The following is a 19,683-nucleotide window of genomic DNA, read 5'->3' as shown; positions in this document are numbered from 1 at the left end:
TGGCGGTATTTCGTCTGCCGTTGCGTTCTGAGTTCAAATTCCGCCGAGGTCGACTTTGCCTTTCATCCTTTCGGGGTCGATTAAATAAGTACCAGTTACGCACTGGGGTCGATATAATCGACTTAATCCGTGTGTCTGCCCTTGTTTGTCCCCTTTGTGTTTAGCCCCTTGTGGGTAGTAAAGAAATAGGTATTTCGCTTGTCACTGAGTTCGGTTTTCGCCAAGGTTGACTTTGTCTTTCATCTTTTCGGGGTCGATGAAATAAGTACCAGATGAAGACTAGGGTCGGTATAATCAACCAGCTCCCTCCCCTAAATTTCGGACCTTGCGCCTGTAGTAGAAAGGGTTATTATCATTGTGATTAAGGCGGCGAGCTTAGCAGAATCGCTACGGCGCCGAATAAAATGCTTAGCAACATTTCACCCGTCTTTACATTCTGAGTCCCGATTCCGTCGAAGTCGACTTTACCTTATTTCCTTTCTGATGTCGGAAAATAAGGACCAGTTGAGCAGTGGGGTCGATGCAATCGGCAAGTGCCCCCCCCCACTCAACAATTTATACCTTATGCCTATAGTAGAAAGGATTGTAATTATTATCTTTGACGGTGAAGTGGTAGAATCGTTAGCGAGGCGAACAAAATGTTTAGCAACATTTCGTCCGTCTTTAGGTACTGAGTTCAAACTTTGCCGAGGTCGTCTTTACTTTTCATCTTTTCGAAGTCGATAAAATAAGTACCAGTTACGTACTGGAGTCGATCTAATCGACTGGTCCTCTTCCTCCCAAAATTCCAAGCCTTGCGCCCAGAGTAGAAGAGGATAAAATAAGTACCAGTGAAGCACTGGGATCGATGTAACCGACTGGTTCCCCTCCCCTCAAATTTCAAGCCTTGTGCCTTTAGTAGAAAGGATTATTATTGAGCGAGAGAGTAGTGCATGCCATCAAAGTGACATTGGGGTAAAATATACGAAGCCCAGTATACCCGTCATGACTACCGTCTGATAAGGGCACAACCATATGTGCGCGACAACCATATGTGCACGACATGGTGATCTCATATCAAGATAAACAGCACATGACCTTGCAGGTGGGGCCCAGTTAGAATTTTCTTCTGGCCGAGTAACACATCCCGCTCAAAAGGTCCCTGAATAAGGGTTGTTTAAGGATGTCGAACGAAACACCCATGTTTCCAGAGGTGAATTACCCAAACCCCAAAGAATTCCTCTCAACACATGGCTATGATGCTCCCCCACCACTTCTGCTCGTGATCAGAGATGCACATATCGTCAGCCACAAAGGGACATGCTCAACTGGTTAAGGTCAAACAACTAACAAGCAAATCTGTGGTATTGAGCAGAATATTTGCTGTAGCCCATCTTTTATACCAAGACAAAGCAATGTACATGATAAGATAACCAGCACATGACCTTGGAGGTGGGGCCAGTTAGAATTTTCTTCTGGCCGAGTAACACATCCCGCTCAAAAGGTCCCTGAATAAGGGTTGTTTAAAGATGTCGAACGAAACACCCATGTTTCCAGAGGTGAATTACCCAAACCCCAAAGAATTCCTCTCAACACATGGCTATGATGCTCCCCCACCACTTCTGCTCGTGATCAGAGATGCACATATCGTCAGCCACCAAGAAACATGTTCAACTGGTTAAGGTCAAACAACTAACAAGCAAATCTGTGGTATTGAGCAGAATATTTGCTGTAGCCCATCTTTTATACCAAGACAAAGCAATGTACATGATAAGATAACCAGCACATGACCTTGGAGGTGGGGCCCAGTTAGAATTTTCTTCTGGTCGAGTAACCCCGATAAACAGCACATGACCTTGCAGGTGGGGCCCAGTTAGAATTTTCTTCTCATTGAGTAACCCTGATAAACAGCGCATGACCTTGCAGGTGGGGCCCAGTTAGAATTTTCTTCTGGTCGAGTAACCCTGTTACTATCATTATTATTATTATTATTATTATTATTATTATTATTATTATTATTATTATATTATTATTATTATTATTTGTGTTTGACTTAGGTTGGATCGCTTTCGGAAGGTTTAAGTTTGGTTGAAAAAAAAATCTGTTTCAGTTTAAAATATTTTGGTGAAACTTTAAATAAGAACCCTTACTTCACTGGACGATTAGAGGGACTCCCAAATGGTGCCCTAAAGTGCACGATTTTTGTAATATTTATTTGTTTTTGTCTGTTTTTATTCTTGTTTGGAAATATGGCGACGACAGCAACCACGAACATATTCAAGGAGGAGGAGGAGGAGGTGGTGGTGGGAAAATTTCCTCATACTACTACAAGCGTGTTCGAGTACAACAACAACAACAACAACAGCTACAACAACAACTACTACTACTACTGCTGCTGCTGCTGCTACTACCACTACAGCAACAACGGATAGCATAAGGTTTTTAACATAACTAGCAGCAACAACAAAAGCGACAGGAACAAAAGCAATAGCAATAACAACAATAAAAACTAGTGACAGCAGCGATAGTAGCGACAACAACAGTAGCAACATTAAAATACAAGAGCAGCAGCAGCAGCAATAACAACAACAATCATTTGCCGGGACGCGGCAAAATCAGTTTTGTACTTCGCGTTTTGTCTGAACAGCACACACACACACACACACCACACACACACACACACACACACACACACACACACGACGCAGGCAAAACAAACCGTGATGGGGAACTGGTAGACTGCAGAAATCGCCATCCCAGCCGAGGTTTCGGTAGCAAGAAGGTGATGTATCGGTGTGCATCGGCTAAAACCCGACACCCAGAAGCAGTACCACGTGCCCAGGTGGAGCGAATTCTGAAAGAAATATGGGCAGATACAGAAGATGTCACCAAAGCAAGGTGCGAAGGTTCAAGAGTGAAACCCTTGTGCTGAAAAACTCCATAGGCCCCCATATATATATATATTATATTAAATTAGAGATAAAACCACTATTAGGCAAATCAAACAGTGAAAATCATAAGCCAATACATAGAAAAAAAATTAATTAAAAAAATATAAAATATAAAATATAAAAAATATAAAATATAAAATTCCAAATTAAAATATTTAAATTAAAGTTAAAATTTTAAAAATTATTTAAATAATTTAAACTTATAAATTAAAGATTTTGATAGCGTCGATTATGAATACTTGGCAGCTGGTTTCGGGCCCGTCTTCGGAAGCTGGATCACTGCAATGTGGGTCATTGGACTGACGGACGAGTTAAATTGTTTAGGTATTGATTTGGCTGAGGTGTCCAGGCGTACAAGAGCTGAGGAGCAGGATGGTTACTTTCATCCTCAAATAAACTGAGAGAAGAATAACCCTGAAGAATCAAGAGCAGGTGAGGAATTGCATCCGACAGCTACTACAGTCTGACTGGCGTGCCTTCATAGCTATCAGAAGAGAGCACTTGCGCTAACGCTTTCTATGGAGAGGACGCGTTCTGTTGCTCAGACCGTCCATTTCAATATCCGCTGTATTGAAGACTGGGCGTACAGTGAGATGCATGGACGTGTTCTGAGACTACGGCATCTTCAGCGATTACGCAACGGTCAGCATGTGTGGTCGCCGTTCGTTTGGCGCACCAGTCTTTCCCGCAGCTAGTTTCTTTTAGTCCTGGATTAAGCGTAGCAGGGCACTAAGTACCTCTAGTACCGTCAGGCGCTACGGTCCTCTGCAAGTCGGGTAATGCGGTCGATGAATGTTGCACTATGGCATTCTACTGAGAATTAATGTTAGGTAAGAACGATGATGTTCTCGGAGAATCAACTGGATGGTCATTTTCTAAGAGCTCTTTGGCCAGGGCCCATGGACAACTTTAGAAATCCTTGGATTAGCAGTGATACCGGATCACATTGCCCGTTCAAGATAAACTCTATCGGTATGCTAGTACCGTCGACAAATCCTGACCGAGATGAGCACAGAATAATGAAACCGTTCTGCACTCACACACATACACAGCGCTCGAGCATTGGTCAATTATGGAATTATGGCGAAGACTTGGTGCCGCGTGTTGGATGGATCCAGCAATCGGTCGATTCTTTCGCGAAGATTGTTCCGCTGCCTTCCTGGTGGCTATGGCGAAAGAGATTATGTGGTGGACATGACTGAAAGAGCTGAAAACAGGCATTCTCTTTTTCGGCCAAGTTCTCACAAACCGTTTTTTCGGAAGCATTGTCTCCCAGTAAATTTGTTAAAAGATGGGTGAATGTCGCTCCCTTCCCCCGACGCTCCTTTGTTTTCGTTCGTTCTTTTGCTCTGTGTACTGAGCTTCCAACCAATAAACACTTATTATTAAGTACTGTGGTCGACGTAACTTGCTTCACCGAACTTGCTGGCCTTGTGGCAAAATTTGAAACAACAACAACAACAATTATTATTATTATTATTATTATTATTATTATTATTATTATTATTATTATTATTATTCAGTAGTTTTATTTTTATAGCGTGCTTTCACTTCACTACCGAGCGCAGCTCTGTGTGCCTTGGGTATGTGCTGTGATTTGTTGTGATGCTCTGATGGTTATTGTATGGAAAGTGTTCTGCGTAGGATGTGTGCAGTGCCTAGTAGTGCAATTTTCTGTATGTTATATGTGTTTGTAAGTCCTGGTGTTTTTGTTATGTATTTGTCTGAATATTTTTTTATCATGCCTAATGCACCTACTATGATAGGAATTGTTTCTGTTTTTAGATTCCACATTCTGGTTACCTCTATTTCCAGGTCTTTGTATTTTGAAAGTTTCTCCTTCATTTCTTCTTCTTCTTCTTCTTCTTCTTCTTCTTCTTCTTCTTATTATTATTATTATTATTATTATTATGATTATTATTATTATTAAAGCGGCGAGTTGGCAGAATCGTTAGCACGCCGGGAAAAATGCTTAGCGGTGTTTCGTCTGTCTTCAAGTTTTGAGTTCAAATACCGCCGAGGTCGACTTTGCCTTTCATCCTTTCGGGGTCGATAAATTAAGTACCAGTTGCGTACTAGGCACCCCAAACTTTCAGGCTTTGTGTCTATAGTAGAAAGGATTATTATTATCATTATTATTAAAGCGACGAGCTGGCAGAATTGTTAGCATGTCGGACAAAATTCTTAGCGGCATTTCTTCGCCTCTGAGTTCAATGTTGCCGAGGGCGATTTTTGGCTTTTATGTTTTCGGGTGCGATAAAATAAGTACCCTTTGCGCACTGAGATCGATACAAGTGACTCAGCCCCTCCCCTCAATTCAAGGCATTGTGCCTAAAGCAGTAAGGGTTACTAAGGCTATGTTCTGGTAGAATCGTTAGCTTACCGGGCAAAATGCTTTGCGGCATTTCTTCCGGTTCTTTACCCTCTGAGTTCGAATTCCGTCGAGGCCAACTTTGTCTTTCATCTTGCCGGAGGTCAATAAAATAAAGTACCAGTGATGTACTGGGATCAAAGTAATCGACAATTCTCCCCCACCACCACCACCACCCCAAAAAAAATTGATGGCCTTGTGCCAAAATTTGAAAGAATTTTTTTTCATAATCGTCCCCTACCATCAGTCACCATCGTCATTATCATCGTCATCATCTTAAATTTTGTCGTTTTCACCACCACCACCACCACCCCTGCTCCACCCTCAGTGCCATTGCCGTCACCATAATGTTAATAGTAACTATTCTTTACTCTCTCTTTCTTTTTTTTCCTTTACTTTCTCCTCAAGTTAATTAGTCGGACTGTTTTGTCGAAAGAAGGGGACGAGCTAACTCCTACTTCCTACAAAACAAACAAAATCGGGTTTGCAAGCTCTAATCCCTGAGTCAACCTTATTAATTCTTGTATACGTGGTGCTTTTGGCCGGCCACACACACACACACACACACACGCACACACACACACACACACACACACACACACACACACACACACACAACACACACACACACACACACACACACACAGATATAAATACTACATTTGGCATCGCTCTGCCGATTCACTTCTTTAGGAAAGATTGCAACAAGCAGGTTGTGCGAAGATTCGAAAAATAACCAACATGAAAATAGTCTTCATTCTCTTCGTCGTTGTCGAATTAGGTATGTATGAATGCAGCCAGATTATTTGTTAATGTTGTTGTTGTTGCTGTTACGAAAAACAAAATGTTATTTAGATATACTATTATTTTAGTTGTTTAGGATCTTTTCGAATTGAACGGCAGTTTTTTCTAGCGGTGTCATATGAAATTGTCACCCATAATTATGACCCTAGTATCGATCTATTGCATTTCAATCTGTTTTAGGGTCAGAGTGGGTTAGGGTTAGGGGTGGGGGAAGGGTATCTTTTTTTCTTCACAAATGTAAATAAACCCAATCTGTTTCTTAAACGAGGCACAGAATGTTTTTTTTACCTCAATAGACGTATTTGATTGGTTGAAATTGCAGAAATTGAAGAAAAAAAACAACAAATATCTTACAAACTACAGAATTTTCTCAATAAAGCCAAGAGAAAAAGATGTTTTATAAACACATTCTACCAGTATACGAAGTTTAAAATTTTTTAGTTACCTAGAAATTATGTTAAAAGCTGCCGTTCAAACCGAAAAGATCCGTTTGTTTATTCTCTAAGACATTCAAAGTTCACAAATTTCCTTATCTAAATTATAAATCATATTCCTTCCGATAATATCAATATGATTACAAAACTTCTTTGTAGACAATATTTTCTGTTTGGTCGACATTATTACGGGAGTCCGTTGCTTTACACGTAGCGACGTATAACTGGCTGTGTGTAAATATCGGAGTGTGTAAAAATACACCTACGCGATCTGAAGTCTGTTTCCGTGTTTTGTTTGCCGTGAATGCGCGAGCGGAATCTTTAGGGTTGCAAAAAATCAAACTAAGACTGTTTTATGCAAATAATGTCTGGATGTTCTGGTACCATGGGTTATTTTGATTGACAAAACTGAGATGTAAACAACATCCGCTTCGATTAATCGTTTCGAATCCCGCTCGAGACTGACGTACTTCAATAACCACTAAATAATCACAAACACTATTTACTGACATACACTTTTTCCATTTCATTTTCGCTATTAACCCCCTTTGTATCTACGAAGGGGTCACGAACTATACAATGAAACCCCGTAGTTACTTGTGGTCGGTGAATTTTTAATAAAAATGCAAAGGTGGTTTATCAATTCAAAAATAGATATTCACGAAATAATTATACTTTCTAATTGTTTTTTAATGCTAAAAACCTTCCTGACGACCATCTTTGTAATACTGAAAAATTTCGTAGCCATTGGTCCAGCCATCTGACCGTGAAGAGGGAACAGACGTAGAAACAGACAGACGCCCATTATAGTAAGATAGCAAATCTGCCCATCTACAATGGGAAATAAAGGGATAGTATTGCAAATCTGAACCCTCTAAATTCACGAAATATACAGGGGTGAAATCCAGAGTTAATCTTCGTCGCCGGAATTTTAACAAAATATTTACTAGACATTTAATAATCGCGAGAAATATATCGGATGCCGATTCCCTTTCAATCCTTATACGATCTTACAATCAAATTAAGTCCCAACTTTCACGTCTCTTATAATAACGGTTTCAAATTTTAGCACAAGGCCAGTAATTTTGGTACTTATTTTATCGATTCCCAAGGACGAAAGGCAAAGTCGACCTCGGCGGAAATTGAACTCAGAACGTAAAGAACCTAAACTTCTACGCTTAACACAAAATATATATTAAAAATGGGGAAAGCCGGTTTATGGGATTACTTTAGGTTTGCCGTTCATAAAATGTTTAGCTTTATGCTGATACACCATAAAGCTAAACCCTTTATGGACGGGAAAATTAAGGTAAGCTCATAAACCAGCCTTCCCCATTTTTAATATATACTGCTCTACACATTAGAGTGTGCTTCTTGTTTCAGATTTGTTTTCTACAAACGATATATATATATATATATATATATATACATATATATATATATATATATATATATATATATATATATACATATATATATATATATATATATATATATATATATATATATATATATATATGGGGGGGGGGCACAGGACACCACAGAACGTAAACAACATGAAATACGAAATACGAAAACATGGAATACGAGCTTTTATTTTTGCTAACAACGAAAGAAACAAATGGAAAACAAGACAAGCAACATAAAAAAACGACCCTTCATCAGTTGTCGGTTGTTTTTCTACTTCGTATTTCGAGCAAGCTTAGAAGTGACGTACGTTACGAGAATTTCCAACACAAGTCGAAGAAAAGAACAAACTACAACAACTTCTTGTGATAATGTCCGTGTTGATGGAGTTATTTTGATATGTCTTAACTGAGGGGGATTTTGCATCGTAAGAGATGAAATTCCGTTCTTATGTATTATGCAATCGTCTGAAATGTACGTATTAAATGCATTCAAAATATCACTGCTTAGTTTCTTCTACTATGAGCCTGGGCCGAACAACGCTTTGGAAGTGGATTTCGTAGATGGAAACTAAAAGAGACCCATTATCTGTGTGTGTTTCTTTGTGTTTGGTCCCCGTCACTGTTTGTATGTGGCCCCTGGTGTTGGTTTATTTATGTCCCCATAACTTAGCGGTTCTTAAAAAAAAAGTAAATTCTTGTGTCGATTCGTTCGACTGAAGCCATCCTCCTCCAAGGTAATTCTCTAGTATGGTCGCAATCCAATGACTGAAGCAAGTATAAAAGATAAAAGAAACATGACGGGCTTCCATACAGTTTCTACCAGCCAAATTCATACACAAGCTATTATTCGGCCGGAGGCTATAGTAAAAGAGACTTGCACAGGCGTCACGTGTGGTGGGTCACGTGTGGTGGGTCTGAACCCGGAACCGCACCGTCATGTTTGCGCCTCTATATTATTTTATCTTCCTATGTTGTTGAAAATAAAGCCAGAAATGTTTTGCTTCTTTTCACAGTGTATGCAAGAAAACCGGAAAAACTGTTCGTGAATTATGGAGATGAGCTTGAATATCCAGATTATTACAGAGATGTAAATGATGGAGCAGATCCTACCAGCACCCAGCTACCGATTGGTAACGGAGGGCATCACCAAGGTGGCCGATTCAGATCAGGTTTGTTATAATTAAAAACGTAGATTTTGGAAGGAATTTTTCCTTGTTTCTTTGTATTTATTAATTTAGGAAAACTAATTTCGTGCGTTTGAATGAATTATAGTTTCGTAAATTTGAATGTAGTTAAAATGACAAATACTTAGAAAAAGACGGCTACTTCCTCGCTGAACGTATTTTTATCTTTCATATCCGCAATTGCTTTTCTTATCAGAATAAAAGTAAGTTGAACTCGTTAGGAAATGAATGCTTCCTTAACATGTTAGTGCTTGCTTCTATAACGTCTGGTCTTATAGGCCAGAGAAGGGATCGACTCTTGAAAAAAAATTAACGAAAAGAAACAGGGAGCAAACTCAAGGACTTATGTCTTTCATATAAGTATTTTAGCGAAACTGAGATCCAGGAATAGAAGCTCGATGTCATCTACAGATTGGAGGTGAAACAAGAAGAAATGTTGATTCTATATTTAGTTATTACATTTCTGAGTTCAAATGCTGCCAAGATCGACTTATTTCGATGAAATACAAACCAGATGAGCATTAATCGACTGATCCATTTCTCTGAAATTGAGGCTTTGAACCTTTGCTTACAGAGCCAAGGCAGCGAGCTGGAAGATTCTTGATTGTGCCGGACAAAACACTAAGCAATATTTCTTCCGGCTATTTATGTTCTGATTTCGAATGTCGCCACGGTCGATTCGCATTTTATCTTTTCGGGGTCGTTAATATCAGTATCATTTGTAATGATATGTAATCGACATCACACTCCCCTCGAATTAGAAAGAAGATAGCAAAAATATTTAATTACAGTCAGTTCGAAAATGATCTATAGATCATATATATATATATATATATATATATATATATATATATATATAGGGAACGGGAAGGGGGATCCCCCTTCTCCCTCTCCCTCTCTCTACCTGTCTATTTCCATTGTCATGGAACTTCACCCCAAAAAACAAAAACAATGTTTTCTTCTTCTAAACAACCCCTCCCCACCCAAAAAATCATCTGCTTTACATAAATGAACGACCTGTTTGTACATTCACAAAATTTTATTTGTCAAGTTCAAGAAACGAACGAAAGCGCTAATAATAATGAAAAAATAAAAAGATTTTTTTTTCCAAAATTCTGATGACTTTTTTCTCAAGACAAACACACACACACACACATACACACGAAATGTGACCGCGTGTGTATCGTTGGCGATTTTTTTTCCTCTGTCTTCCCTTCACTGGATCTTTCCTTCTCCTATGTTTCTGACGAAGAGCTCCGCTCGAAACGTTAAACCCTCCTTCTTTCCTTCTTTCCTGAGCATCCAATAATACTATATTAATTCCATGTCCTCGCGTTGTTGTGTTTTTTTTTTGTGCTTTCATGTTTGGATTAACTATATATATACATATATCGCAATGTATTGTTTGTACTTTGTTTCGTACTTACTGAATGGATAGGATTTAAATTCTCACTGAGGAATAAGGAAACTAAGAACCGTTTTCCTACAGTTTTTGTCAATTCTGCTAGCGTAATCTAGACGGGAAAGGTAAAATGAAGATATTTTCTTTCGTTGACGTTTTCATCTCAACAGTAACATCAGCATACTCTGTTTCAATCTGTAGAAAGAAGTCAGAGGTGTGTATCACACTTCAGAATCGTATTTTTCAGACAATTTCTTTACAAGAAAGAATACTCTTTACAAACAATGAATATAAAAGAAAGCAACAGATATTCCTTGAGTCCATCACCGTGTAATCAGATTATTCTTCCGTAATAGTTTCCAACGAATACCAATCCACAAGTGACAATAGTTACAAAAGTCGATTCACGAAAAACTATTACAGATGTTCGATATACCAACACTTTTACGATGAATCATCATAACAACTGCTTCTGACAGTTATTATTAGGTACACAGCTGGCAGTCTTGAGGTGAGGGAGTGAATTAGTCGACTCCAGTACTTGACTGGTACTTTATTGTATTGACTCCAGAGAGATGAAAAGCAAAGTAGACCTCAGTGAGAATTGAACTGAGAACGCAAAGAACCGAAATGAATAATATTAGGAACTTCCCCGACCTTCTGACGATTCTGTTAATACACGATTCTAGAACGAAATTATATTTTTTTGTTTCATTACAATAAAACATGTTCTGATAGCGTACAAACAATAGAATTGAAATCGTTTTCTGAGCAGAATAAAGAACACATAACGTCTGTTTGTTATATGTGACTATTACAATGGAAACAGTTGCGGGGTTCATCGACGACGAATCAGGGTGGACCACATGACACCAATAGCACCGTAACGCAATCATTGCACAGAACTTTAGAAGGACTTGGATCATATTTATTCTTTCTACATAATTGTGTGTGTGTCTATTTGTTGGTGTGTGCTACTGGTAACATGTAACCCAGTACAACCTGTTGCATGGTCGGGTCGTCGGCGACTAAACCGGCAACCCCACCAAGCTTGCTTGGTGAGGAGGGTGTTTATTGGACACCCTGCGGGATGAAAAACAAAACTCGTCAAAGGGCGGAGGAACTCTTGAGAGTCAACGGCCATCCAATAAAATGTCTTAAGGCTGTATCATGTGCGGGGACATAAAAATAATCGGACTGAATACCCGATCATGAGGTTAAACCATTGGGAGTGAAGGCCTCCTAGCCTTTGTTAAGGCATCCTTCTAGGAGAAGGTAACTCAGGTAACTGGGATAACTCCGACATAAAACCTGCGGCTCAGTGGTTACCGATGGTGTTGACTTGTTCTTCTTTTCGGATTATGGCTGCTGTTGCTTAGTGAGTGGGATTGACTCAGTGCACAGCCTTTCCTCACTTTAAAAAAATCTTTTTGTACAGACATTGCACGATAACAACATTGATTAAGCTTCGTGCAATGGCCATACTCGATAACGGGGGGGGGGGCAGCCAATATATATATATATATATATATATATACATGCATATAAGAGACCAAAAGTGTACGTATGCCGCTATATGGATATATATTTAAAAATGGTACAAGAACGTAACATGCGACAACAAAACATTCGGACAATTAGACGATACAAACAAGGATAGAAAAAAAACAAGGACGAGTCATTCAGATCCTTCTATTGTTGGTCGAGTTCCGGATCATCCCTGCAGTGTCGGCCGGATACATTCGAGACTGCTCCAATCTGGCCCCCCCCCCCAAAAAAAAAATCTAAGCTAACAACACTAGATTCTTTGGAAGAAAGCAAGCGAATGTATACGAAAACAAGGACAAAAAAAACCGGAGAAATGTTATATATAAATATATACGTATGTATGTATGTATGTATGTATGTATGTATAATACGACGTGTACAGTTTTATATATTTACTACAAATCGGTTTCGTGCTAGGGATTCAGCGGAGTGTTAGGTAACAACGCTCACACATACGCACATCGGCAACATTCGTGAATTTCTTGAAAATGGGGTCATAACCCCGAAATATCGAATACAAGGCAAGTCTACATTAATTCACATATTTGTTTTCTTGTGATTTACCTTGCATTTACTTCGCATTGTTTTGGCCTTACACACGATCTTTTATGCAATATATACTACACAATGCTTCACAGTAATTATTCATATATATGCATGTGTGTGTGTGTGTGTGTGTGTCTGTATATATAAGTATGTATTTATATAATGTTTTGCTTCAGTCATTAGACTGCGGCCATGCTGGGGCACCGTGTAGAAGAATTTTAGTCGAATGAATTGATCCCAGGACTTTTATTTGTTTAAGCTTGGCACTTATTTTTATTGGGCTGTTTTGCTGAACCGCCAAGTTACAAACACATAAGCTTACCAACACTGGTTGTCAAGCGGTGGTGGTGAGCAAACACGTGAGTGTGTGTGTGTGTGCGTATTTATGCATGTATATGTATGAGTGTGCGCGTGCGCGCGAGCATTTATGCTTGTGTGTGTGTGTGTGTGTGTGTGTGTGTCTGTGTTTGTCCCCCTACCATCGCTTGACAACCCATGTTAGCGGTTCGGCAAAAGAGACCGATAGAATAAGTACTACGCTTATAAAGAGTAAGTCCTGGGGCTGATTTGTACGACTAAAAAAGGCGGTGCTCCAGCATGGCCGCTGTGAAATGACTGAAACAAGTAAAAGAATAAAAGTATGTGTGTGTGTGTGTGTGTGTGTGTGTGTGTGTGTGTGTGCTGAAATATTCAGAACAAACTCACACACACACACACGTGCATATCTATTATACACACACGCATACAAACAATGACACCGTATCAAAGGCAAAACAGAAATAGCAGACTGTTGAAACGCGTTGAAAGATTCAATAAATATGAATCGAACACACCTCACCCACATCGATCGAAATGCGCCGACATTGGTATTTGCTGATGACCTTTTAAGGTCGGTCACGGCAGAGATTCGCTGATCTTTCGATCTCTGCATCTCCTTCGCGAGAATTGAATCATCGAGAGTTACCTCCCTTGCACTGACGACGTCATATCTCTCTATTGACAGTCGAAGTCCGACGATGTTTTTTCTATATAAAAGGAAACGTCGTGATGTTAATCTTATGCGTCAGTCATTGGACTGCGGCCACGCTGGGGGTATCGCTTTGAAGAGTTTCAGTCGAACGAATCGCTTCAGCCTCCTTCGCCAGTACATATTATTAAAACTTGATACGTGTTCTATCAACCTCTTTTGTCAAACCGCTAAGTTTGATACTCTTTTAAAACCAACTGGATGATAATGAAAAGTATAACACAAAACTGATTAAAGACACTGTTTCAGGTAGGTTTATCCTATCACCCTTCTCTTAAATATTGATTTCAAATTTTGGCACAACACCAGCAATCCCGGGGTTGGGGGAGGAGTTAAGTCGATTACATCGACCCCCGTACTCAACTAGTATTTATTTTATTGACACCGAGTTGATTAAAGGCAAAGTCGACCTGTTTGTGTTTGTGCTGGCCGCAGTATCTACGTTTATATAAATACAATATCCAATTTGCAGCCGCAGGCGTTGGACCTTAGTCAAGTGACCTTTACTATAGCCTTCGGCCGACAGGGGGATCCTGGGTAGATTTGACGAACGGAACCTGAAAAGACGCCCGTCGTATAGGCACAGAAGTGGCTGTGTGGTAAGGAGCTTGCTTCCCAACCACATGGTTCCGGGTTCATTCCCACTGCGTAGCACTTTGAGCAAGTGCCTTCAACTGAAGACACGGTCAGTTGTGAGTGGATTTATAATAAATAATAAATTCAGGGTGAATACTTGATAAATGTAAGCACCTGTAAATGCCAGCTAGTAGAGGATATATGTATCAAATGAAATAAAATAAAAATAAAATGAAAAACAGGATACAAAGGATGTCGCGGTACATATGTTTCGAGCTTTATAGAACAACTTATTCTTACATGAATGCATAATCGACATAACAGATAGTTCAAAAGCCTTCTTCAGCCGCGTGCAATTGCTACACCAAAGACCTGTATCACATTATGAAAGGTTTGAGAAAGAACATTTGATATTATTTATAATGGTAGGTAAACCGAGTATCATTGGAAAAGTATGTTTGTAAATCTTCATAATCAAATAGGCGTACAGGGTATATACGACGGGCTTCATATATATATATATATATATATATATATATATATATATGAATGTATGTATTTGTTATTTATGTCTATCTTTGCCCCCCCCCCCCATCGCTTGACAATCGTTGTTGGGCAGAAAGAGGCTGATAGAATAAGTACCAGGCTTACAAAGAATAAGTTCTGGGGTTGATTTGTTCGATTAAAGGTGATGCTCCAGCGTGACCGCAGTCAAATGACTAAAACAAATAAAAGAATAAAAAAGAAAGAATGTGTGTGTGTTGTGTGTGTGTGTGTGTGTGTGTGTGTGTGTTACCCACCACTGCTTGACAACCTGTGTTGGTATGTTTATGATCCCGTAAGTGTGCGGTTCGGCAAAAGAGATCGATAAAATAAGTAACAGGATTTTAGAAAAAGAAGAAAAAAACCCTAAATAATAGGACGAATTCCACTAAAACTGCTTCCAGGCGGTGCTCCATCATGGCCGCAGACTAATAGCTGAAAGACGAAAACGACATATGTTGGTATTATGTAATGGTATTTTCACAATTTTGCTTCCGACATAAATCGTCTCTCAATGTTTTCCTCAACCCATCCCTCATGCATCTTTCATCCTTGAGACAAGATTTCCTTTGAAATGCGAATTTATCTGCAAAATCACACACACACACGCACACATACACACGCACACGCATGCATACACACACACATACATACATACATACATTCATACATACATACACACACACACACATACACACAGATACACATACATACATACATGCATGCACACATACATACATGCATACATACGTACGTATATATATATATATATATATATATATATATATATATATATATATATATATATACATACATATATACGTACATACATACATACATACATACATACATATTTTTTAGTCTGAGCGGAGGCAATGCGAGCAGTAACTAAAAGAACATTACTAAAAACCACACACAAAGATCAAATACATAAATATATTCATATATTCATTTATATCTACAGAACAGATATAAAGTCCGAAGTTTAAAAACATAATAATAATAATAATAATATATATATATATATATATATATTATATATATATAAACATCATATAATATATATAAATATATAAGAATCAGTGTTACATACAAAACAGTGAATTTACGCTTAAAATCATAAAACATTTAACAATTGGTAAATTAAAAATTTGGGATAATAAAACATAAAAGGACATATTAAAACGACGGATTAAAATTCCAGAAAAAAATACAGAAAAATAGAGAAAAAATAAAAATACAAAAATTACAAAATTGTTCATCTACCGTTTCGGAGATGTGCCAAATAATACGATACACTTCATGTATTCGAAACTGACTCTCCCCTCATCAGGATGTTTTTTACACACACTACACAATACATGGAAACAAATGTACAATTACATACCAGCTATGTGCGAGAGAACTACATACATACACACACACACACACATATACATACGTGCATACATACATACATACATACACACATACAGGCATACATACATACACACATGCATGAGTTTTGTGCGTGTGAGAGAGAGAGAGAAGGAGAGAGAGATGAAGAGAGCGTATGTATGCACCGCTATAATTACTGGTATTGTTGCTAATGCTATCCTTTTATGTTCCGTAACTTTAAGGTTTGACTGTGGAGACTGATAAAATGAATCCCAGGATGAGAGAGACACCGACACTCCAAACACTCTCTTCAAAAACTGCAACTTTTCATCTCTTTTGAGTGAATTTGGCATTGGAAACTGTACGGAATCCCATCGTATCTATTATATATGTATGTGTGTGTGTCTGTCTGCATGTATGTGTGTATCATTGTGTTTCTGTTGTGTTTGTCCTCCCCACATTGTTTGATAACCGGTGTTAGTTTGTATGCGTTCCCTTAACTTGGCAGCAGCTTGATACTGCTCGACAGACGCCGACAGAATAAGTAGGGACTTTAAAATAAGTTTTGATGTAGATTTGTTTAATCAAACCCTCCGTGAGGGTGCCCCAGTATGGCCGCAGTCCAGTGAATGCAGCAATTAGAAGATGAAACAAACGATTCATCAGCGAATTGGTTGCAACGGAAGCGATACCTTGCGGTATTTATTCCGGTTCCTAGCGTCCTGATTTCAAGTCCCACCAAAATCTTTGTCACTCATTTTTTGCTTTCTTTTTTCTCTCTCAGTTTGGGGTTGATGAAATAATGTAGCAGAGTATCGGGTGGTGAACTGATGTAATAGACAGAGTACCCGACGAAATGCTTTGCAATATCTGTTGCGGCTCTTGGCGCTCTAAGTTCAAATCCCGCGCCCTCGTCTATTTAATCTGTGACCCGGCTTAACAGCACCACCGGGACCCATTTAACCCATATGATCTTTGGGGTCCGCATAAGATTCTGTTACTAAAATTTATGGGCAATAAATATTTTAACAACCCTTTTTTTTTCATACAGTTCCTAATAATATTTAAATATGAAAATATAACAGGATTTTTCAAAACGTCGAATGGTTTGGAGGGTCCATCCGAGTAAAATAAAAATCAAAGGGGTCCATAGGCAAAAAAAAAATGGGGATTTGAGGACCACTGTTCTAATTAGTCTCGGTGGCCCTATAAAAGACCGAAGGTATGTCCTTTTTTCTCTGACTAAGTGGTAAAATGCTTGAATAACACAAGATGTGTAAACGCGATAAAACACCGTCAGTGATGTTTTTGTTATTTATAATTTCCGAGGTGGCGAGGTGGTAGAATCGTTAGCACGCCAGGCGAAATGCGTAGCCGTATTTCGTCTGCAGTTACGTTCTGAATTCAAATTCCGCCGAGGTCGACTTTGCCTTTCATCCTTTCGGGGTCGATAAACTAAGTACCAGTTACGCACTGGGGTCGATATAATCGACTTAATCTCTTTGTCCTACCTTATTTGTCCCCTCTGTGTTTAGCCCCTTGTGGGTAGTAAAGAAATAGGTATTTCCTCTGTCGCTATGTTCTGAGTTCAAATTCCGCCGAGATCGACTTTGCCTTTCATCCTTTCGGGGTCGATAAATTAAGTATCAGTGAAACACTGGGGCCGATGTGATCGACTAGTCCTCTTCCCCACATTTCAGGCCTTGTGCCTATAGTAGAAAGGAATATTCATAATTTCCTTTGAGGCGGCGACCTGGCAGAATCGTTAAGTTCGCTGGACGAAATGCTGAACGGTATTTCGCCGAGGTCGACTTTGCCGTTCATCCTTTCGGGACCGATAAAATAAGTACCTGTTGCGTACTGAGGTCGATGTAATCGACTTACTCCCCCGCCCCTTGAAATTGCTGTCCTTGTTACAAAATTTGAATCGATTATTTATAATTTCCTTTCTCTTTCCAGGAATCAATTGCGGACATTTCGACTCCAAAGACACAACCCATCTGGTGGCCGACCCCAACCACACTGGTTCCTTCTACTTTTGTGTCAACGGGGTCAGTATTGGACCCATGGAATGTGCTCAGGGAACCGTATTTCATCCTGTTTATAAAGTCTGTTCATGGCCCAATCAGGACGGACAGATAAAAGATGGACCCTGAATTCGTCTCTTGCTTCTTTCTTTTCTTTTCTTTTTTTTTACCTTACTTTTCTTCCCCCATCTTTTTTTTTTCTTTTTAAATCTTCATTTTTCCGGTGATCTTGGAACAAGTGAAAACAGCAGAAAGTATTTTGTGATTTCCAAATCAACCTCAAATAAATTTTGATCATATTTCTTAATTTTTATCTTTTTATCTGTTATTTTTTTTTATTTGTTTTAGTAATTAGACTGCGGCGATGCTGGAGCAACGCCTTGAAGAATAGGAATTTTAGCCGAGTGAATCGATCCCATGTACCTTTTTTTAAGCCTGGTATTTATTCCATCGATTTTTTTTTGATGAACAGCTAAGTAACGGGGACGTAAACAAACTAGTCCCGGTTCTCAAGCGGTAGTAGGGGAACAGACACATAGACACACATACGCATACATACACACACACATATATGTGTGAGAGAAAGAGATACAGATATATACGGCACACACACACACACACGTGTGTGAGAGAGAGAAAGGGAGATACAGACATATACGACGGGCTTCTTTCAGTTTCCGTCCACCAAATTCACTCACAAGGCTTTGGTTGACCCGAGTCTATAATGGAGGACGCCTGTCCAAGGTGCTACGCAGTGGAACCGAACCCGGAACCATGTGGTTGGGAAGCAAGCTTCTTACCACGCAGTCGTTATTTTATTCATCGACGAATTGAGGTAATGAGAGAGAAAGAGAAAAGTGACACCGTAAACGTGTGACAGGGTTTCGTTTCCCCTTCCGACATTCGGAAGGAGATACGATTAATCTCTCTCAGCATCTGATGTTCTTAAGTGGCTGGGCTTATACATGCCCTCCGTCGGTTACGGCGATGAGTATCTCAGCTGATCCGATCAACAGAACCCCCTGCTCGTGAAACTAACGTGCAATGGCTGAGCATTCCCCAGATTCGGGTACCATTAATCAATTTCCCAGAAAGATTCAGCGTGACACAGAATGGGATGAGGCCGGCCCTTTTGTATTACAGGTACAACACATTCTTGCCAGCTGGGTGGATCGGAGCAAAGTAAAATAAAATGCCTAGTTCGAGGATACAACGCGTCATCAGGAATCGAACCCACGTCTGGGGTCGATGTAATCAACTTAATCCCTTTGTCTGTCCTTGTTTGTCCCCTCTATGTTTATCCTCTTGTGGGCAAGAAAGAAATAAGAAATGTTGGCACGCCGGGCAAAATGCTTAGCAGTATTTCATCTGTCTTTACGTTCTGAGTTCAAATTACACCCAGGTCGACTTTGCTTTCATCCTTTCAGGGTCGATAAATTTAGTACCAGTTGCGTACTGAGGTTGACCTGATCAACTGGCCTCCTCTCCCAAAATTTCGGGTCTTG

At 39.4% G+C, this 19,683-nt stretch overlaps 1 protein-coding gene across 1 annotated transcript; it reads left to right on the top strand.

Moving 5' to 3' along the window:
• Positions 1–5,938: 5,938 nt before the first annotated feature.
• On the top strand, positions 5,939–18,485 carry LOC118766650. The gene is made up of 3 exons (XM_036510207.1): positions 5,939–6,082; positions 8,962–9,117; positions 18,111–18,485. Exons 1-3 carry the CDS (start codon positions 6,043–6,045, stop codon positions 18,305–18,307), a joined length of 393 nt encoding a protein of 130 aa, XP_036366100.1. The 5' UTR covers positions 5,939–6,042; the 3' UTR covers positions 18,308–18,485.
• The last annotated feature ends 1,198 nt before the right edge of the window (positions 18,486–19,683 follow it).

This window comes from Octopus sinensis, linkage group LG17 (genome assembly GCF_006345805.1).
Source record: "Octopus sinensis linkage group LG17, ASM634580v1, whole genome shotgun sequence".
In the NCBI taxonomy this organism is placed as follows: Eukaryota; Metazoa; Mollusca; class Cephalopoda; order Octopoda; family Octopodidae; genus Octopus; species Octopus sinensis.
Note: the sequence above shows the minus strand (reverse complement) of the source record. Positions and strands in the feature narration are given on the sequence as shown.

Coding starts and splice junctions, on each gene's coding strand:
- LOC118766650 (XM_036510207.1), top strand. CDS start 6,043: ATGAAAATAGTCTTCATTCTCTTCGTCGTTGTCGAATTAG. Junction 6,083..8,961: donor CTTCGTCGTTGTCGAATTAG/GTATGTATGAAT, acceptor TTCTTTTCACAG/TGTATGCAAGAAAACCGGAA. Junction 9,118..18,110: donor AGGTGGCCGATTCAGATCAG/GTTTGTTATAAT, acceptor TTCTCTTTCCAG/GAATCAATTGCGGACATTTC.